The sequence below is a fragment of the Cygnus atratus genome, chromosome 12 (assembly GCF_013377495.2).
Source record: "Cygnus atratus isolate AKBS03 ecotype Queensland, Australia chromosome 12, CAtr_DNAZoo_HiC_assembly, whole genome shotgun sequence".
In the NCBI taxonomy this organism is placed as follows: Eukaryota; Metazoa; Chordata; class Aves; order Anseriformes; family Anatidae; genus Cygnus; species Cygnus atratus.
In genome coordinates, this window is record NC_066373.1 from 6,525,663 (window position 1) to 6,548,851 (window position 23,189).

At 36.1% G+C, this 23,189-nt stretch overlaps 1 protein-coding gene across 3 annotated transcripts in view; it reads right to left on the reverse strand.

The window, feature by feature from the left end:
* The window catches only part of WWOX (WW domain containing oxidoreductase), a 510,213-nt gene that overhangs the window by 385,426 nt on the left and 101,598 nt on the right, over positions 1 to 23,189 (reverse strand). For all 3 annotated transcript variants that reach the window (XM_035543238.2, XM_035543240.2, XM_035543239.2), the window contains exons 6-7: positions 16,649 to 16,737; positions 1,479 to 1,664 (exon numbers count right to left, since the gene is read on the reverse strand). In XM_035543238.2, coding sequence (XP_035399131.2) covers positions 1,479 to 1,664; positions 16,649 to 16,737 — 275 coding nt within the window. The remainder of the gene's footprint in view (positions 1 to 1,478; positions 1,665 to 16,648; positions 16,738 to 23,189) is intronic.

The following is a 23,189-nucleotide window of genomic DNA, read 5'->3' on the forward strand; positions in this document are numbered from 1 at the left end:
ATGCTTAATACAGTGAAAAACAAAGATGCCATTTAAAGTACTATCAGACACAAACTTACAAAGGGGAACAAGCAGCTGACAATTCAACATAATCTCCCATTAAATAACAGCTCATTTATACGTATCCCATTGTGCCATCCACATCTGGCAAGTGATTGGAGTTGGCAGATTTATTTCTAGAGCTATCTTGCCTGCCCTGCAGTAGCCTTCCTCACTCCTAACAGGACTCTGCTACTTGCTTTCACAGACCTGGTGTGATTTCCAAAGATAAGGATGTCCAGATTTTGTTACCACCTAATTACTAGACATTTCATGTCTTTTAACACCAGGGAGGATTATTACTGGCATTTTCTATTGCTTCCTTTCATTTCAGCCATCATAAATTTAAAATGGTAAAAGTAAATCTATCTGCAGTGTGTCATTTATACCATAAGCCCCTGTGTTTGGAAGTGATAAAGGTTTCAGCCTGACCCTTGGCTGGTCTCTCTCTACCAGGTCCCTGGGGTTACATTTTATGGAAACGTGATTAAAAAAATAAGCTTCATTCTGGGTCACTAAAACATTTCAGAAATATGAAGGCAGAAAAAAAAAAAAAAAGAAAAAAACCAACACACACGACCAGAATTGAAACAGAAATCAACAGTAAATGTTTAAAGTTGGACATTATAGTCTAATCTGAACTAAATCAGTCCCTGAACTAAATCAGAAGCCAGTAAGTGGCTTGTGCCCACTAAAAGTCAGAATTGGGGTATTAATTTTGCACTACAAGGAACTTTCTAATTTAAATCAAATCATTCTTTTCAGTTATTAACACAAACACCTCAAGCACGTCTGAAATAAGGCAAATCTCACAATGTCTGTTTTGCCAACTGTACTTCTCATGGCAGTAGAATGATGAGCATCTAATATTTTAATTAAAATTTTCACCAAAAGAGGTATGGCCAGATTTTTAATATGTATTAACTATACTAGTTCCCATTTATATTGTACAGCTAATGTTTGCATTGAATTCCCTAATTTCTCATTATAAAACAATTGGATTTCATCTAGTAGTTTTTAATTGCATTGTTTCTCCTGCTAAAATAACTGCACATTCTTCTTGGTAAGATGTTGAAGTTGTTGAATGACAAATCAATATAGGTCATGCCATTCAGATTTAATCAATTATTATTCCATCTCCTAGCAAAATCAATAAGTGTTCTGAAATGCAGTGAAAATTTGCATTCATACAAAGAATGATCAAAAAATACCTCCATAGTATTACAAAACTAGAACACGCTTTATATACAGCAATAGAACCAAATGCAGTAACATCCAGACATTGGCAATCTTTCTATTTTAAAAAAGATTATTCAAACACATGCTTTAGAGCAGGGCCTTTCATTTTTAAAAACTTTTGCAGTTCCACCATAGCCATTTTCTGTTTTAAGGATTGCAGATTTCAATGAAATCGAAAGCGCACCATAATGTTAACCAACCTGTGTGACTCTGAGGACACCACCACGACCCTTGCAGGAGACGAGCTGCGTAAAACATCTTCCAGAAGCTGGACGAGATAGAAATGCCCCAAGTGATTCACCTGGAAGGTGGACTCCAGGCCATCCTCTGTCAAGCACCATGGGGCACCGAAAGTGGCAGCATTGCAGATCAGGATGTGAAGAGGCCTTGAATAATCAGAAGAATTAAAGAACAAAATTGAGTCAAGAAGTTTCAGTGAAATACATCTAAATGCATTCCTGTGTGGACCAGGTCAACGTGTGCGTTGAGTGTAGGCGTCAAGGCCTAGGCCGCAGGGCTGGGCTCCGTGAGGAGAGGTGGGGGCTGCCCTGTGCCTGCTACACAATGAACCCACCACAGGGTATGGCTGAGACACTCGGTGACGCTGCCGGCACCTCTGGGAAAGTGTATTTAAGGAAGAGCAAGGTGCTGCACTGCTGTGCAAAAGACTGAGGGGAAAAATTAAAAAACAGCCCCGTGAGCACCAAGGTGAGAGAAGGATGTCTTAATCTCAATAGCAAGACCAAGGACAGACACCTTTCCTGTTCTTTCCTTTTTCAAATACTTGTGAAACACAGCAAAGGCTCTGATTCATGGACCTCAGATATATCTGCATTTGCGAGACTGTTTCATGACTGAGAAAAGCTGGGCAATAATACTGTATTCTTGTCCTTGAGTAAGAATCCAATGCAACAGACCTAAGCCAAGGTAACAGAGCTGCAGACCTCAGACTTCAGTCTGCATCTGCATCCCTGCTCCAGAATAATAAAATAGGAAAGGTTACAGAAAGTAATGCCTGGCAAACAAATGCCTTTCACCCCTGCACTGTGTACTAGTAGCTGTGACATCCTAACACCAAAATATTTAAATCATTGCATTTGTTTGAGCAGCCTGTTCTTACTTCATCTTCACTGTAATTGACCAAATCCCGTGACAAATACAAAATCAACCACCCAACATAAACTCTAATTTTAAAGATAATAACTGAAGCACAACTAGGAAAAAAAGCTGTTTGCCCTCCATTCTTTTCAACTTATTTCCTCACAGCCCTACACACAAAAGAAGATGGAGACCCAGCATCAGATCATTTTCCTACATGGCTCAAATCTCCACTGTGAGCATCTGCAAAAGGAATTCTGGAAAAGAACGTGAAAAATGTCCCAGGTTGTCAAACAAACACTGAATTAGGTTCCCTCATGTATGTTTGAAAACCTTGGGTTTTGATAGCCCAGTTTTCAAGAACATTTCTTGTGGAATCAAATGTACCTTAGATAAATACTGAAGTCTGTGCACGATCAGGGACATAAAGAGTAGGCTACATGTCTTTATTAAAATAAATTTCAACTTTGAGCCTGTTGGGAAGTTACCACTATAATCTGGTTTTATAAGAAATTAAGAAGCTAGTATCTGTACTTGTGCCAATTTGGAAAACAAAAATAACAAAAAGCTTCAGAAGCAGTATGAAACATCTGTGCACTTTGGGAAGCTCATTTTCGGAAGTGCTGAATTTCTGATTTTCCTTTTGGGCAGTAACACACGTAATATCTTCATATACATGCTGCATCTGCAAGAGTAACTGAAGATAAAAGGGGACTGTCCTTTTAAAGGCAAGGTTCTCTTTTTCTGCTCAAACCAATTTGCACAAAGACAGTGCTTTTTTTTTTTTTTTGTGTGCCTTTACAGCTTCACCCAACACTGCATGGAGCAGACTATTTGCTAGGATATTCAAGACCATATTTTTAAAAAGGTATCCAATCTTTTGAGGTATATTTTAAATCCAAGTTTGTTTTGCCTGTTAGAGATGCATCTGCCAAGAGGGAAACAAAGCCTTATGAAGATTGAGTGCACGTGGGGAAACTTTGGATGATTCATCATCTCTTCTAAAAGTTTATGTAAAGCTCTGGCAAGAATTAATTTACAGGTTTGTAAATCTGCTGGGAAAAGGAAGAAGTTTCTTCAACATAGATGCTTTTTTGGTATAAGAGCCTTCTGTTTCAGAACTGGGGCATGTGAGTACTGCAGTAATACAGAAAATACCATCATCATTCCCTGCAAAAGCAAATATGGTACTGTTTTATAAAAAGATTGTAACTCTATTTGATACTTGTCATATGTAGTATGAAGTAACATACCAGAGTAAGATGGAAAGGACCCACAAATGAATCAGCATTATATTCCACCTATCCAAATTCTAATATCCTTCATTAATACTAATTACACAATAACTACCAGAGGCAAAATATGCACTCTATACCTAAATCTGTCAGCTTAATTAATTAAAAAGAGAATTCTAGAATTATAAAACTATAAAATGTAGTCTTTTAAAATGTAAGTACATTTAATTGGGTTTTATAAAAGAAATAAAATTATGCTCGTCTTTTTCATTATATTTTTTATTTTTTGAATACTATTTTGTTCTTCTTTTAATACAGATAATTAAAATTAAAGAGACAGTAAAGTTAAAAGTATTTACAATATTCTATAAAAAATCTGTGAAGAAACAAAAATGAATACAGAAACATTTTAAACTAATATCCTACTAAAAAAGTAACATCAGATTACCTTTTAGAATTGCTACATTTTTAATTAGCGTTAGTGCTTTGAAATGTTTTAAAAGTGGTTTCTCTAGAAAACATCACAGAAAAGAAACCTAAAGGATCATATCAACAGCTACTGCTGTTGTGCTTCATTTCAGCTCCAAAAGAGGCACCTCTCGGATCTGGATCCATGACCACTAAGCTATTGGTGTCTCTGGTATGACTGCTAACAAAGGTCCAATTACTGAAAATTGTCATCTAAGTTTTTGTGACCTGGACATTTACACACCAGGAAATGAATGAAATTACATACCCATTTCACATTACCTATGTAACAGCCATCATATGGTTATGAATTTCAGCCACAGATGACAGATTCTAATCTCAGTGGTGCAGAGCTCTGTATCACTGAACATATCATTATGCAGAAACAAAATTTTTAAGATACTTGACAATTCACACCACACATCTGGCACTACAGCTTTGCTTTATGACAGGAGTATTTTTAAGTGATAGCAGAACTATGACCTTGATTTCACAAGTTCATTAAAAACACTGCTGTGATCTACATTAGGCTTCCTCCTGAGCCCAAGGAAAAGAAAAAAAAAATCTCCCCTAGGTTTCAAGTAGTTTCTAATTCTACATCAAAGGCACAACTAAGACCAACAAAAAATGTCACCAGCAAAAGAAAATTTTCTTTAGTATTTACTCCTGGTATTGACGTTACCAAGCTGCTCCTTTTAACCATGACACCTATTTGATATTTCTGGAAACACCATGTAGTTAAAACCTTGAATGTTTTGAAAATTTACCCTTATGTCTCCTTAAAATGCCTTCAGTCACTGACTTACATCACACCCAGCGAGCTAATGTGCTCTACCATTACAATTTAAGTATGTTCTGGGAGTTGAACATAAGCTGCTCCACCATAGCATGTAGTCACTGTTTCTTATCATTCACAGCATGACTGAGACTCAAGAATATACTGCAAGCTACCCAGCAATTGCAGAAAACTCATCATGCTGGTAAATGTAGCTACAATTTAGCGAAAGTTAAAAAGCATGTAGAATTAACAAGGACATTCTTAACTGTGAATATCTCAGCTGAAAACCATTGAATATCTTGTGCACTTCACAACCCTGTGATACATCACTAAGCCTTGTATCAGGCAAGTCATTCAGATCTTTTATGCTGTGCTAAATTCACCATTAGAATCAAAGCAATACAACTGCTCTGCATTATTTTAAAATGCAATAAGTGAATACATTAGAGATACAGAAATTAAGTTGCTGCTATAAATCAGTTAGTTACAAAATTTAATAATCAATTTGTTAGCACCTGATGTAAAACTATGATCTGTCAGCAGACTCCCAGGCTGACTGTGTGCAGCAGTAGATATTTCCAAGGGAATTAATTACTGATGATTTGCAAAGGTAAGAATAATATTTTTCAACAAATGTAGCCTGTGCACTAGGAGGTTAAACAAACACCACCAAAATGTCAACAGAGTTCTTGGCTTTGGTGTTCTCCCATTTCAAATGCAATGAAATAGTTAACTAGAAATTACGCAAAGGGAATACTTTCAAATCTTCCCATGAAGCAGAATGTCACACCATCTGGGGCACTTCTCAAGTGATTTGAAAAGTTCACACTGTTTGGAATTACACAAAAATTCAACAGAAAAGGCCTTACCATATCCCCCAAATCCCATAAGCAACTGTAGACCTATGTCACGGCCAGGAAAGAAGGCAGAGAGATGTGCCTTCTCTTCCATAAAGAAGCAAAGTCACAGCCTACCGAATTTTTCCATCCCCTAACTCCGAACACCCAGGCTGCTTTCTCTCAAAGCTAGAAAATGGTACTACTTCTGTGAGGAAATGTCTACATTCACAAAGAGGGTAACCAAGACTAGTCTTACAGCTCCCCAGAAAAGAAAAAAAGAAAAGTTAAACAACCATCTCCAGAAATTCCTCTCAATCATGTAAGGAACAATGATGGGAAACTGAGCAATGAAGAAATCACTTAGAGTCAGACAGAAGCAGATCTCAGTACCACGTGTAATCTAGCACTGACCCCAAAACATTTACTACTTCAGTGAAAACACACACAAAAAAAAAGCACTTCTTAACTCTATGAATTGTGAAAATGAATACTTAATGCCTAACTTCCCTTTTTCTAAGAGTGTTGACTGAAAAGCCAGCAAAAATAGCCTCTATTGCCACCTGTCAGCTAACAGAATTGTGGATCCTTGTTAGACAGGCTTCATTTTAAGGCAAGGTACTAACACGGGACTTAGAGCCCTGATGGATGACCTCCAGCTATAAGCAAGGAAAATTCTCTCAAATTCATCCTACTGGATTTCTTTGCAGGATTTGACACTGTTGATCAGCAAATACTTCTGCCCCACTTCCAAGAGATTAATGGGAATGGACTGAAACTGTTCTGCTTCTCCTTTCATACCAAATACATGGGAATTATTATGAGCAGCTGCTCCTATATCTTCATAAAATACATGCAGCCATATAGGTCAACCATCTCAATCATTATTCATTACCTCTATAAAACCTTGAGTGTACAATTTCATAAAAGTTTGTGGAAGGAACAAAGGTCTCAATAGATTTAGATTTAAACAGAAACATCCATTAGTCCTATTTTTCCCTTTATTAGTTTTTCTTACACCTACAGTAAAAAAAACAACTAAAAAAAAAAACATCTTACACCCCCAGAAATTAATAAGTAATCATCCTTTGAATTAAAAATTTTGTCATTTTAGCTCTAGAGTGATCAAAAAGTTTGAGAAGCCCCTACTTTTCCATTCAGTGGAGGTACAGAAGCAATTTCCACTATTGTGATTATTTTAAAGTTGAACTCCTGAAGGAAATTCAGATCTGATACTAAAAATGAAACAATTAAACATTTAATGTTAACACTTAAAACATTTGTAATGTTGCTATCAATCTGATCTTAGTAAAACCTATGCCGCCCAAAGTATCTTCTCGTAAAAATGATCCAAATTGGGATGTTAACCTTTCACTCCTGTATGAGTTTCACAAGGACTACACACAAAATAAGAAAAGCAGGGATTAGCTTTAATTTGTTGGCATGATCCGTCTCCCACACCTGGCTGTTTTATATACTACAATTGGTATGCGATACTAGAAATCTGAGGAATTTGGAACTTTTTAATCTACATTTTGTTATTTGATATCATTACATCAGTAAACCACCTTTGATAACAAATTGTTTAGTTAAAGTGAAGGTCAGATTAGTATTCTTACTTACTTCTAACTGATAACTGCAAGGCAGATGCCTTCCTAGTGCCCCAGGGATTAGCTCAGTTCCGTATGTATGCCATTCCTACTCTATCATTTTCCTGAAGGTCTGAAGAAGCAAATCTCTGAGCAAGGTTCAATGAACTCAATCCATGAGTTTAGCACCTTCTCTTCCTGTTCAAATATACCTCATCTCCTCATCTCTTATCAAGGAGGAAAAATTATATTTCACAGACTTGGGGGGGGGGGGGGAGGGGAGAGGTTCTTCCATTAGGTTCATACCAGCGACACTTTTGCCTTTTGGGGATCCATTATCCACAGCTGTGAATTTCCTTCTGCACAGCTCTAATCTAACCCAAATTACCTCTGACAGCAAACGCTATACTCAGGGTATTGATATTAACAAGTGTCAGTGCTGCTCTTCCCTAAACCCAGTGCCTCCTCAGGACCGCACTTCAAAACAAAATCCATCCAAGAAACCACATTTTCTTTTGTCAAAGTGCTGCATCTTTGCTTGTTCTGTATCTCGGAGGACACAAAATTCCACATGATATGGATTTTGAAATTCCCAGGGCCACGTTGGGGTAGAAAAGGGATAGGACAGGGCTCTGCAACTTAATTTCTGTACCTGTTCAACATTTCAGCATTTCCATTCTGTATCCTCTTCTTCCTTTTCTCAAACTCTGACACAGTAAGGGGAGCACCTCATTTCATTATTTGCCTTTTTGCATTATATGCCTCATTGCATTATTTGCAAAGATTTACTGATTTACCTTTTTTTTTTTTTTTTTTTTCCAATTTCTCTGATACTTGGAAGACAGTAGCAATGAAAATATCTGGAATCTGGTAATCTGGTAAAAGTCTATTTAAAGCGGACACGTACAATCTTTTTCAAAATTTCAACAGCAAAGCATCATTTACAAATATGCACAGTTACTAATAAGCATAAGCCAGCTGTAAAGGAACATTCATTTTGCAGTAATCATGGAATGATTTGTTGGTTTTGCATGTGCTTCCAAAGATACAAATTTCTTTCGCACACACTAAGTACTTGTGAAAAAAAGGAAGCTACAACTCACAAGAAAGGTCAATTTCTACTTTTATTACATATTTGTGGTATTTCCCATTGAAAACAGCTAACCCCTTGGAACATATTCTAGAGACCACAGTTGATCATTCAAACAATAAAACACTTCATGCATTTTGAACATTTCACTTGCCACTGACAACTCCTTCCTCTGTTTTGCCTAGAGATATATAGAGCTGTAATCAAGTTCAGAAAGCCCCCAGCAGCTGTGTGCTGCCATTCAGACCTGAAAGATTCCATGTTGTGATAAAAATTAATGTCCTTTGACATCCTCTGGGATTTTTGATGCCTTGGGAACAGCTAATGAAGAAATACAACCTTTGCAGACTATAACGCAAATTTTTGGATTCTAAGATTAAGACACATGTGGCATATGCATAGCCTGTCTAATGTCAGCAGTAAAGCATCCATACCCAAGTGCCAGAAGATTCTGCCTTCATATGTTTTAATTACCTCCCATAGAAAAGCTTTAACTAAATTGACTAAATACATTTTTAATATATATGCAATTAAATAGCTACTCTTCTTTATATTTCAGAATTTTTAGAAAACAGCGTTGATTAAACACATAGATCTCCTTAAAATCCATTAAGCTATAATGCTGCAAAATCCTTGTTTTATTTGCAATAGAATAGATTTTAATCAGGCATATTAAGTCACATATATTTTACTTCCTTGGATACTGAAAACACCCTTCACAGCTGGTGCATCTTACAGGTTTTGTTTGTGTTTTTTTTTTTTTTTAAAAAAGACAGCACCTCTGAAGACTTTTAGAAGTGGAATCCAAAACATTTTTGAGCCACCTTGGACTCGTCTTAGACTGTGACATGAACACACAGCTCAGAATGGGAACCAAAACCACCGTTATACTGAGCAGAAAGCCACTGGGGATTCCCAGTCTTAACATATGCCTGGCTACAATAAGTCAGAAAAGAAATTTTAAGGACAAAGCAAACACTAAATTTTCTCAAGAACACATGGTTCAAACCTGTTACAAGGTGCCTCCTTTCCTTTTGGATCCTCACAGGCCATTTTTCAAAGTCTTAAAGAATTAAGCCAAGCTCAACTTTTTACAGAATGCTGCTGCCATTGGTACCAATGCCATCCCCGTTGTGTAATTACATACTAATTACACGCTGCTGTGTGTAATGATCTGATAATATCCAAACCACCTCCTAGCTTTCAGGAGCACTCTTTACCACCAGACTGTAGACTCTGCTGGCAGTGGGCAAAGAGATAACTTTTCATCCCTTCTGCTGAAACCACCTTTTTTTTTCTTTTTTTTTTTTTTTTTCCCCAGAAAATAATTCAGTATCTACTGGGTATACAGCATATGCAAGAAGGAATGACTAACAGTTTGGTCTGGGCAGTTGCCTGCGAGCAGAGATTTGGTTCCTGTCTCCTATTTAAATAAATAATCCTGGACTCTGAAAATTCATTCCCTTGTTCCTCCACTGTAACTTGAGAGTTTGAGCATACTTGAAGACTCCTCCATTTGTTAATCTTCACACCCACAGTTTACCAGAATAAATAATGAATGGGAGACAGACTTGGTCTTCTTTCTTAGTTCAAAATTATTTCATAATTATAGTCCAGTTCCATGCCATGGTGGCATTCACAGCAATTATCCAAGGGTCTCTGTCTGCTCTGACTCTACAGATAAACAGTAGCCAAACCATCCTCCCTGATGCCAACTGGGGGGGTGGCACTCCCACCAGTATTACAGACTATGCTGAAATTTTGGGGCTGAGATTTTATCAAATATTTTCCTGCCACCACATTAAAGAGGAGTCAAAAAAATAGTTTAAAAGCAGTTGGTCACATTAATCACTCTCCATTTTGTTTCCAAAGCTAAAGAGCTAGATGTCTTCTGAGCCAACCAAAACAGCCAATGCAAGCATTCAGGTACCGAGTAAAACAGAAACAGTCCCGTCTTTAGATGCCAAATGCAAAAGAAAGAGTGTCTGTAACTTAAGGAAGAAACTTGGATAATGCTCCAAAGACAAGTGGCAATTTCACAAATTTTAGACAGACCAGTTGTAGTCATAAAACTGTGCAAAAAACACCTAACATTCTTCTTGTTAATGTGCAAAAGCATTGAATATTTTTGCAGATGTAATTATAGGTGATCTTATAGAGAACTGTCAATTCTATTTTTATTTTAATACAGATTTAACATACATTTAACAAAATGTTCTGAGGAAGGCGATATTTCTTGCATTCAGAGATGAAATTTAAGGTGATCTGGTGAAAATGTCATGATCTCTTGCCTCCAGTAAAAGGGGGGAGGGGTTAAATTTGAGAGATTTTTAATTAAAAAAAAAACTGGAAACAGTCTCTGGATCTACATGACTTGACACATGCTACCACAATGGGGTAATTGTGTATGAGAACATAAAAACAGAAGGAAAGAAAAACAAAAAAGGAAAGAAAGAAAAAAGGTATTTATGCAGAAAGCCAATCCCTAGACTTTAATAAGGCACAGTACCACCACATGGTGGGGGAGGGTGGGGGAAGAAAAAACAAGTTTCACCCTAATATTATTATGAATGTTTCAAATGCAGTCAAACTTTGATCTTATTTAAATTTAAGATACATTCTGTCTGCAACAGTAACTTCTGAACTATGCATGTTTCCATACTTAATTCAACGTGAATATTTTTGAGTATCTCAAAATGTAAAACGTCGTCCAGAAGCTTGTGTCTGAGTAGCACTGTCAGAATGACAGCTGTATATTTGGGGAAGTTCAAAACACAAATTTAATAGCTTAACCGTTTCTAGCTTTAATTCACAAAATATATTTCTATAGATTTAAAAGATTTCTGAAGGTTAGAAAATATATTCACACTTTGAACAACAACATGTAGTGGCAATGATCGTCTCTAACATCAGTTAACATCAGAAGTATCTAACAAAGATACTTCTACTACAGAACTGTTAATGACATTATGGCATAATGATATCACTTATAATTCATTTAAATCATATATTCAGTTTTTCAGGATCCTTTGTTATCTATGCAAGAACTTGCTGAACAGATCCCATATGGAATATGTACAAATAAAATTTATCACACGTCTATGATTTAATTGTGATTAAATTAGAATTAAAATATAGTAATAACAAGCATGCAATATGTCAGTTACAATATAGGAAAATCCAGAAAAAGTGTATTCTAGAGTGCATTTTTAGCAGGCTCTGAAATCTTAATTGCACCCACAAGGTTTCATAACACTTCTGCTTGCAGCATGAAAAATGAATGTACTCATGGAGTTTGAGGCCTCAGTAAAGGAGGCCAGCTGAAAATCTGGCCCTCACCATTTTGGGTCTGGTTAGGGAAATAATAAGAGACTAAGGTTCCAAACAGAGACTCATAATTCATAACTGCTGTCTATTCTGTATTTCTACACACAGCATAAGTGAATAAACTGTTAGCATATGCCAATTCTTACCAAAAAAAAAAAAAAAAAGGAAATAACTGCAGTAAAAATCTACATACAGAAGTCCTGCATAATTGTGAATTGCTGCTACCAATTCAGAAAATTCTCAGTAGCAGCTTTTGGCAAGCACTATTTTATATCTTTAGAGTAATTCAAGTTTTTTCAGGATAATTTCTCTCTTTTTTTTCCCCCCTCAAACACTGAGAACATTAAATTGGTTTGGCTGAAGACTACTTTAATTCAAACCAAGTGGCACTATGCACCGCTCAAAACTAAAGAGGCACATAAAATTTCATGTGTAACTTTACTGCTCAGTTCTACCTACTAACTGTTCTGCTCATGTCAGTGTTCTTATGCTGAGGATCAGGCAAGCACCATGCTCCATGATTGTAAACACTGGCAACAGGTCAATACCTATTTTGGAAATTTTGGAACTGAAACATTAACCCTCCTTCCCAATTAAAGCATGGAGGTTTTAGTCAAATACACGATGACTGGGAAACAGATACCACAGCATCACATCCACAAACCCATGCTCCTGTACCAATACCAAACCCTACGGACTGTGAACTACCGAAGATGCTGGCTAGATTTAAATGTTACATTGCATAAAAGCACAGGAGGGCAGTAATTTTGTCTATAAAGTGGGATTAATACCAACCATAATTCCTCACATTGTGCCCACTCAATGAAGAGGAGATTCAGCTCGGTGTTTTTTAGTTCCAAAAGCCTAATATGAAAGATTGGATTGTCTGCCTCATCCAACTGCACAAAAAGCAGCTAATGCCAAATCCATCTTAGCCCAGAACGTTATTATAAACAGATCATTTGATTTTCCGTAACAGAGACATTCAATCAACTGCCTGAGCTGGAAAATAGCAGAAGGGAAAGACTAGATAGAGATAAAAGAAATAACTTGAACAAAGTTAGCCATTAGGTGCCTTTTTCCTGCTCTCACCCGAACCCTAGCAGCACATTCACAAGGAAGGTGAAAGTCATCCACTGCTGGCAGAAACACTCCCACTGGGGAGTGTTTCTCCAGACAACAAGCCAGGGATACTAGAAGAGTGCCAGAAATCACAGTAAAAATCACAGAAATTACAGCATTGCATTTCAAAACTGCAAGAGAGCCTAAAATTAGTCGCTATTACCATACCATAATGAATTGGCTTTCAGTATAGAATTTGTTCTGTGAACTCTTTGGCCCTATCTTTTATCAGGTAAGACTAGCATTTCATGTATTAGTCACGTCATGTTCAGGTTGTGCTCCAGTCCCATAATGAACTAAGAGGTAGATCAGCAATATTGTTTTATTCTGTCAGAAGACTTTGGGAGATTCAACTGTAATTTCTATACTTACCTTATTCTGCCCACAGCATCTTTTTAACTGAGAGAGAAAGAAAAACTGGAGAGCATCATTCTGCTGGTAAGGTAAACTTATATTCTGCTGTGATCATGAAACTGTAGGATCTAGGATAATCTATAAAAGCCTTCTATCCCAAAGCTTCATTTGAGCCTACATAGATAAAAAAAAAGTCTCAAAAAGAAACAGCTGTATCAACTCGAGAGTGTAGATAATGGAAATAAAAGAACGACTTTTTTCTGTGAGGATAAAGGATTTTCTAGAGTATATTTATAGGAATATAGCATAATTTACCAGTGTTTATATACTCTGAGCCCAATTTATATCCATGGACAAGGCTGCAACACCTAACAAATCCAAAAAGGAATAAAAGGTTCCTATCAAATATCTACAAGGCATAAAACTTGAAGATGAATCATCTGATTTTTACCTTTAAATAAGAATGCCTTCTTAGCTCTTAAGTTCTACTCCAATTTGTATTAAATGTTTGTTTCCAGAGCAACTCTTTCCTCCTGTTTATTATTTATGTTTTGCTTAGAGCTCCCTCTGTTGCATCATTTGTTTTCTCTATGAAACCAGCCCCTGTTAAAATCTTGCTGAACAAAGACTGAAAATTCTTCATTCTTCAGGTAGTTTCCAGAATCTCGCAGATTCTCAAACACTTTCAAGAAGGCTTTTTTTTTTCCTGATTTACTCTCTTAGCAATTTTTTCCTCTTCCCCCATGAAACTCTTCCCCACCTACAATAGGTTTTCATATTTTAAGTGGATGAAATTTAGGAATACTTCTGAAGTAGTTCCATTTCAGCTTTCTCATTCAGGAGAAGATCAGTGAAACACAGTCCTTTAAGACTGTCTTCCAATAGTTATCAGCCAGGGAAGAACCTGCTCCCAAGTTGTGATACAACTATGAGAATATCCATTTATGTGCTGACAAGATGTAGTATCCAGGCCACAAAGTGTTTCAGAAGAGCAGAATCTCAAAAGACAAGCAAATCTACTCTCTATTTTATAAAGTTTCATCTATTAGGTCAGGTGCCACCAAGACCAACAGTTTCTGTAGAATACCAAAGTGTCTCAGAAAGCAATGGTAGAATAGAGGAATTAAGCAGACAAGAAAACTGGCTCCTCCCAGAGGTTTAAGACGTTCACCACTGAATAGTAAAGGCCTCTTCATGGTGTTTGGAGAAATAAAAATGCACATGTTTATTGAAAAGCATGTGTGTGTATGTTCATATACAATTTCTCCTTCACACTTAACAAATTACTGTAGTTTTGCCCAAGAAACCAAGATCTATAAAACTCAGAACTCAAGTGATAGCTTTGTTCACAAAAAAAAGTTATTTGCTTTTTCCCTCCTGCTTTATTGTTAAAGAATTTGTAAGAGATGTTGTAAGAAAACTTTATACTCATCGCTATCTCCTGTGTTCATTAATAAGACTTACAGCTACTATGTATGAACTGTAAACATATGACAGTGTGTCCTCTCGTACAGGTACATGAAAGCAGAGGTACCAAAGCCTTATGAAAGTTAAGCTACCAGTTCATGGACTTGCCAAAGCACAAAGAACAAGACTCAGCCTGTCACTGAAGCCTGTAAGATTTCTTTCAATTGTTCAAAAAGCTACTAATGCAAAGGAATCACTGATCTGACAAAAGCCTCTGGACACGACTGCAAAACAAACAAACAAAGAGACAAAAGTAGTTAGTGCACATTAGGGCTGGAAAACACATAGGGCTGGCATTGCAGTAATAAGATGCTATTGCTATATAATTGCTTTTCTGACCATATCCAGACATAGTTAAATCACAAAAAATCAGAGCCAGAAAAACCTAGTATGTCTTCCAGTCCATTCTCCTGCCAGTGCAGATGATTGTAAGGTAACTCTTCTGTATCTGCATCAGATAAAAGACCTACAGCCACAAGCAGTGTGTGGGGTCTGGTTTCCATCCAGACTCAGAGTTTAAACAAAATATAGCTGGAAATTCATTTTTGTCAAAACCCCACAAGTTTCACAGACCCTAGATGCAGACCTTAGATTTTCCTATAATGCTTAGAGTAGTTCTGCCAGACACACACATGTCTAAGCACAGATGCAAGACAGAAATATCTAAAGGCCAGACAGAGGCTGTTTTCTATTACTAAAATTTTTCAAAATAAAATGAGAGTGAAACATCGGTAAAATCTGTCCATCATTGGCAATATAGCTAAACAGTGGTAAAACAATATATGCTAACAGAAGTAAAACAGAAGTTCACTTCTAAGGATTTATAACATGCATACCAAATGGACTACATAGGATGACCATATGATATGATTGGCAACACACAAATCAAGAGCTACATTTGAAAAAGGGTAGTTTTAACTTTTCACTGTAACATATCCTGTTTTTAAATAAATGTAGCATATTAAAAGCATGAAGGAATTAAATTAAATTTCTTTCTAATCTTTCTGTTCTAAATTAGAACAATTACTGTTCTTATATTATGAAACTGAGTTAGTATCAAAGCATAATACTGCAAGGATTTGTCTTTCTATTTCAAGAAAATTTGAATATATGAAGATGCTGTATGGTAAGAAAACTTTGTTACAAAGGATTTTGGCAATAAAGAATCTTGTGTTAGAACTCAGTTTTGACAATTCTTTGAATCTGAAAGACAGGTAAGTACTAAAATGTCATCTGTCTATCCAAGTGAGATTTAGCTTTGGCAGTATTTAAAGAGTGAAAAAAAAATCATTTATATATATATATATATTTTTCCCCAAAGACAATATATTTTCAAAGCTTTCCAAGAGGCCATATGCTCTTCAGAGGTACAGTAATGTGTATGTGTTACAAAAATATTTGCAGAAAAAAAGCTACATTTAAATAGTCACAACAATCATTTGGACAAACTGGATAAAGGCATCATGTGTGGCATTTATTGTCAAGAGCTGATACTTAGAAATTTCAAATCATTTCTTCGATTTAAAGATGGTTGTTCTGTCAAGCTAAATTAAACCAATCATTTGGAAGTTAACTTGATTATCTCAATATAAATTGGCCTATTGCTAAGTTTTGGCTGAAAGGGCTATGTTTTTTTTAAATACTTAAAAAAAAAAAAAGAGAGAGAGAGAAGGCTAGACAAGAAAGCAAGACAAGTCTCTGAACTCTTGCAAACCATAGAAGTGACCTAAGCTGTTTTTTATACAGTTCATCTTGGCCCTCATCATTGGCCCTCCTCAACAACCATAGGGGTATCAATGCCCCCATTTAAGCTTAAGCTGGGGCTACACATTGAATAGTCAGACAACTGTAACTATTATAATTTTTTTAAGATGAAAACAAATAGTCTCATTCATCTACTGTAGTTTCTGATCAGACCAGCTATGGTGACTGCTGCCAATTTTTCTCAGCTCATAAATACATTGAAATAACAAGAAATTATTAAATATAATCTTCTGAGTACTCACACATTCTTGGATTTGAATGCTTCAGCAAACTGCTGGACACTGTGAAGAGAAGCAAGGTCTAAGGTCATTGCTTCTACCTTGGCTTTATGCTGGAAGAAGAGAAAATAAATAAATAAAAGATAAATAACAGCTTGTTTAGTTCACAGTATCATACTATAGTACCTGTGTTATGAAACATGTCTGATTCTCTTGTTCAACCCCAAAGTGAATACAAATCATCAAAAAGAATGGATGTCTACAATATTCAGTGCCAAAAATAGAATTTTATTGTTGTGGTTCTGCTAAAAATATACACCATATAGGGCATAGCTTTAAATAATACAATAAATTGACACAAGGTACTTTTGAGGTTAATATGGTATCATTTTCCTTCCATTTAGCTAGTGAAACTTCTATATAAGTCATGAAATAAAAGTAAGCATTAGGTAAGCATTATTCTTAATGCAAGCATTTTTAAAATATTATGCTAACAGAAAAATATTCAGTAAATACTTTATAAAAAACAGCTAAATTCAAACTTGCATATATTAACCCAAAGCAATCTGTTGTTCACAGCAGGTAATAAAAATGACACCATAAAATAAGTGTAGAAATCAACCTATAAGCCTACATAGTTTTTCATACAGTAAGAGTTTACCAGGGTAGAAGATTTTCTGAAGATATTGTTTATGATCTTAAAGCCAATTTTTCATCTAGAAGAGGATGCGCGATGCCACAAAATGACAGGTTAACCTCAAGGTGCTCACCTCAGGCACCAGCCAAACACCACTTCTTCATATTTTCTGCTTCAAGATCCCTACCCACATACCTTTTGAAATGCTTACACTCCAAAGCTCAGAACAAAATGAACCAAAAGTCTATTTCCATTGCAACCACCAATCAGCCAGAATCAAGCGGACCTCAGTTCTTCCAAGCCACAATTTTGAAATTGCTTTCACTTGATTCGGTTATGTGAATGCACCATGTCTCTGCACTGCAATGCCCAGCAGTCTTTAGTTCTTCCATAAACACTACTTTAAGACATCCTCTGCAAAATGCCAAGCACCATGACGTACATGTTGCATAGATCCCCTAAGGAATGATGTACATGTGCATTTGTGCTTGCCCTCACTTTTAGGATCAGTGCTGCTCAGCACCTCACAAACTCTGGCACCTAAAGGAAGCTGGCAAGAGCCCTGTAACTCCCCCCAAACCTAGACATGCCAACCTTCGGTCCAATCTGTTTCTCACTCAGGAGAAAAGAAATTAGAGGGACGTTTCATGCTATTCCAACTGTGCATACGTATATACATATATATGGCTACATATAACTATACATCATCATTTAGACTGGTTATTAGCACTGCTAGAAGAAAGAATAAGAAAAATATGAGCAGATACTGTGGTGCTATGTAACCAAAGGCAGCACTTGAGTGGAGAGGCAATAGTAGATTTAGCAGCATGGTGCAATGAGATCTACTGTGATTACAAAGTAATACAATGGGCATTTTTGGAGGAACAGAAAAGAAGAGGTATGTGTATCAGCACAAGAGGTAGCCAAGAATAGCACTCCCATTATCTCCCAAGTTCAAGCAACTCATCCGATCTCTGTTTCATTGCATCTGGAGCTTTTCTCACTGCATTTTTTTTAAATTTATTTCACTAGCACCCATTCTGCCTGCTACAGTTACCTTGCAGGTTGGGTTTAAATAGAATGTCAGTCAAATTCCTTTTGTCCCAGTCCAGCTAGACTTAGTACAGCAGAAATAAATACAGCCAAAATTTTGACAGCTTCAGTTCCCATCAGGAAGTATCAATTGATGGAATCTGAAAATGTTAAACACAACATCCTTATGAAGAGTCTTTTCACCCTCACCAGACACACATCATTCGAGTCCTGGGATTCATTTTGCCCCACTGGGTAAATGTTTTCTTCTGTTTGAAGGTCAGAGACTTGAGAAAGTCGATGCTGCCTTGCATTACGCAATAGAGCTGCATAACAACTCTTCAGCTTTGCAGATCAAAGCTGCTTACTTCATAGAGAAGTAGTGTGCATAGTTGGGTTTATTTCACTTCTGCTTTCCTCAGATGAAACATTTTCTTGATTCTCCCGAGGGGAAAAGGACAAGAACGCTATAAATACAGGGACATAAGGGGGATCAAAAAAATAAAAATAATTGTAAAGTAGTTCAGCAGACTATACCACAAGCTGTTATTTACTGTCTTCTTGGGGATGCAGATTCAAGTCCACATGGTATTGCTTTGCTCTTGGTGTCAGATTTTAGGTTTCTGCTACTGATTCCAAGAATGCAAAAGAAGTGTCTACACAATTCAAGTCCAAAAAAAAAAAAAAAAGGAAAAAAAAAGGAAAAAAAAAGTATGATTACTCCAAAACACTTTCAGAAATAGAAATTAAACAGGCTAAAATTGGCCTGGATTTGTGGATAAATATATTGAAGATGTAAAGATCAGAAATTTCAAAAATCATAAATTACTGAAAGTGATAAATGGTTAACTGTTAAATAGCAAATGCAAATTATAATTATTGTGGTTTTTTGGTATAAGTTCCAACAATGAAATGAGGCCGTCTTTTCAATTCATGCTCCATTTTCTTCAGCCAGTAAAATAGTTTATTTCAAACAATTTAACACTACTCCCCCTTTTTTATCCTCTTAGTTTTGATACACATACAGTTGCAGAAAAAGATAAAAGAAAATATTTAAGAAATTTAAGAAACCACTGACAATGATCTGAGGAAAATTAAAAAGGGGGGGCACAAAGACCGATAGTTTTAGTAATTTTTTCTATTGAAGAAGTAGCAGAAGCAAATGACAAAATATATTTGTCAATATTCTCCTTGCTTTTGCTTTTTTAAAAAGGCTGACACTGACAGCTTCATATGTGCACAAGGTGTGTACTCCACACAGGAGACACACACTTGCTCTGTTTCCCTCATAGGAGAAACTGGAGCATGCAACATCCAAAGCATTCACAGCAGAATGTGCCACCCAAGTTTATGAAGGCATGCAAAAAGCCAAGCTGAGTATTTTCTCGAAACAGTAACTGGGGAAGGAACTGTGGGCTTTGGCAAGCTTGCCAACTATTCTGTTTCAAACTCTTCCTGGCAAACTGAGATTCAAGCACTTCTCACTCCACAGAGACCATCAGTTCCTTCTGTAGCTTGAGAACGTCAAATGCTAAGCCTTTAGCACCAACCTGTTTTCACTCCAAATTTTTCCACTCTCTTACTTCTGTTGCAATTAAAAAATAAAAATAAAGAAATTTAAAAAGCAACATACTTGCAAGCTACATTCCTAATAATGTAAGAGTAATTCCAATTAGTGACACATATAAACATTTTGGTTGATTTTGTTTGTTTTTAAAAGTAGCTCAGTATTACCTTTCTTACAATGTGTTCCCTCTATGCCTCGGAAGCACATATTGTGTTTTTTTTTTTAAATAAAACATACAACTTTTATTTAAAAAAAAAAATCTAAAAGGCATGATAACTGTAACTGTAACCCAGTCAGAACCAATTGCTAATTATATACTGCAAATCCTGATCTAACGTTACATAATTTTATTACGTTGATGTCTCGCACCATTTCACTTCACGTATTTTTGGTACTGAATTATGCCTCATTTTATGTTAACAAATCTTAAATTGGACTTGTCACTTTCCCAAATACAAAAGATGGTCATGCTTAAAACTGACTTCATAATATTCAACACACAAAGGCAGAATACTCTAGAATTTTTTTAATTAAGTTGATTAAAGATATTAATGCTCCCTCTACTACTTTACTTTCAAATATATTATTGAAGGTGAAACTAAATAACAGAACAGGTGTACAAGAATTTAGAGAGCTCACTTCTAAATCACAGCAGCATTCCCATATGGTGCCTATCACGAGCCAGTGCAAAACGAGCTGGTGCCCTGGCTGCTGATCCCCCAGGACAACCGTCCTGGCCACAGCCAGAACAACTTTCTCAACCCAACTTGGACCAACTTCGCAAACTGTCCGAAAGGAGAATGCACACAAGGGTAGAGTGGTTGCGCTTTCGCAGTCTGCTGAGCCTGGCGAAAACAATGACGACTGGAACCAAGTGAAACAGCACGGTTGGGAGGGGGAGTATTTGCATTTCATGAAGCCCAAAGAGCAGTTGGAGGCTAACAATGCCTAGGCACCAACATCCTGTCTTTGAAGAAAGAGCCGAAGGCGTATCATTCTCTAGCTCCTAACAAGTTCTCTTCTAACAACAGAATAGCATTTTGAAAAATGCAAAGAAAAAAAGATTATCTTGTATTTCATGGTTTTATGCCTGGTTCTAAAAGCATTTTATCAATATTTTCAGATAAGTTTCGTTGCTCTCAACAGAAATAACACCAGCAAACAGTCTGTTTAGTTTTGTATGCAAGATGCTCCCTATTGAAGTAAAAATATTAAAAATGCTTAAGTGCAATTGGTTATATTTTGCACTCATGCTAGAAAAATGCTTATTGAGGCAGAAACTAACAAGAAAGTGAAAACATCCAGAAAGCAAGCGATTTCACTATATGCAATGTATTCACTTTACAGCTTAAAAACTGTTTAAAAATGAACACTGCATGGTAGAGTAGTTTGGCAGTAAACATGATTGTGCATTTGTGTCTTGGTATTGAAGAAGGAGCCCTTTTTCATAGTGAATTTTTCATTCAAATGTAAGTGATGATTTACGTTAAATATAGGTAAAGCACAGCTACATTTTCCTGAAGGATTGCAAGGAAGTGAAGAGCAGTACAATAAGTTGAGGCATAAAAGCTTTCTCTGTCATAATATTTATTATAATGGCATATAAAATAGCTGAAATAAATAATAGATGACTAAAAGTAAATTCATATGATAAAGAATCTTTCAGCAGACACCATTACTTCTGACTGCTCCAGTTTCATAGAGAGTTGAAGAGTCTTAATAAATATGCTGTAGCCCCTGTATCTCATGTAAGTACAAGTCATTTTGTGAGGGGCTACTTAAAATGTAACGTAGTGGACACTAGATAATTTACTGCCTAATTTTACTCTCAAAAGGTATCACATGTATATCTGGCATTTAAAAGCCCTTAACTCAAAACTGAATACACAGCACAACAACTAAAATATCTGACTTTGAAGGACTGAAAACCTAATAAAATGGTTAAAATAAAAAAGTTTACTTTGATTTAAAAAAAAAAAAAAACTTGATGACATGGTATGCAAATAACTATATTATGCAGTGTGAGAAATAGAAAATCTTCAGAAAAAAAGAATTTGGCATCAAAACTGATGAAAAGACTGTGGATTTATCTTAAAATAGGTAAAATGAACAAATAACCAAAACTCAGCATATGACAAGCAATGCCCAAATAAAACCATATTTCCATGCTGAGGTCAAAGTAGAGGATGTTTTAGAAGCATGTCTGACAATTTGACACACAGCTTATGACAGTCAATAGCCAGTACCATGCACTATTTATGGAGGTACATAATAGGGAAAAAGGCTTTCACTCAGGATTAGGACTGTAAATATTATTGTCCCTAATGTATTCAACATTTGGTACTTCATGCAAAACAGTATTTATGTAATGCCAGCTTCATATTGTTGTGGGCTTTGAATGCTATACATCTACTTCTCATGGAACTGAGTGGGACAAGTGAATCTTAACTGCCTCAAGAGTAACCAAATCCACATACTAGATGCTTTAATAATACATAAGAATGTATTTTTAGATGTTTAAATGTAGAATGCTACATTTGAGATACCTTAAAGTCCATTAGAAGAGATCGTGGTTGAACAGTTTTACACTAATTTTTCTAGTTTTTCTTTACCCCCATATATCAGAATTTTCTATATATATTACTTTCAAATTTTCACTAACTTTATGCAAGAGAAGAGGTACACATGATAGAAAAACACTTAAATATTATTTTATTAACCAACACATCTACAAAGACCTACAAAGAAATAACTGGGATTGATTGTGATTCTTCATTACAATCAGAGATTAAGAGGATTTTGTTTCTTTCTTTGGAAAGAAAATGTAATACTTGGTTTCCCTATTTCCCAACGTATTTTTTTTTACCTATATTTTAGTTATAATTTGCTGGTTCAAATTATTCTAGTACTCATCTTGCTCAGTCCTGTTGAACACACTTTCATGCTGCAAATAAACTTTCTCAAAATAATGATTTTATAAAGGCTGGTTGTTCCTGTTTAAGTAACAAGATCTTCATGTCCTCCACAAAAATGCATTTCCAGCAGTGGTTGCCTTCATCCAACTCAAATGAATAGCACATCTCTGGAGACCAAATGGGTCAAAATCAGTCTACACATTGTTAGGATTACTGATCATCCTCGGACCTACATTTTACCACGAAGAATAGCTCATTATGATTATTTTCCTCTTCTCCACCCTTTCTGCAGAACATATATGGATGTTTGGCAGAGAAATATTTACGTTTTTACCATCTTCTGCAACCTAAAGCAGTAGGAGGCCTCTTCAGAAAAATCTGAAGCCATCAAGCTGAAGTGTGATTGTATTACAA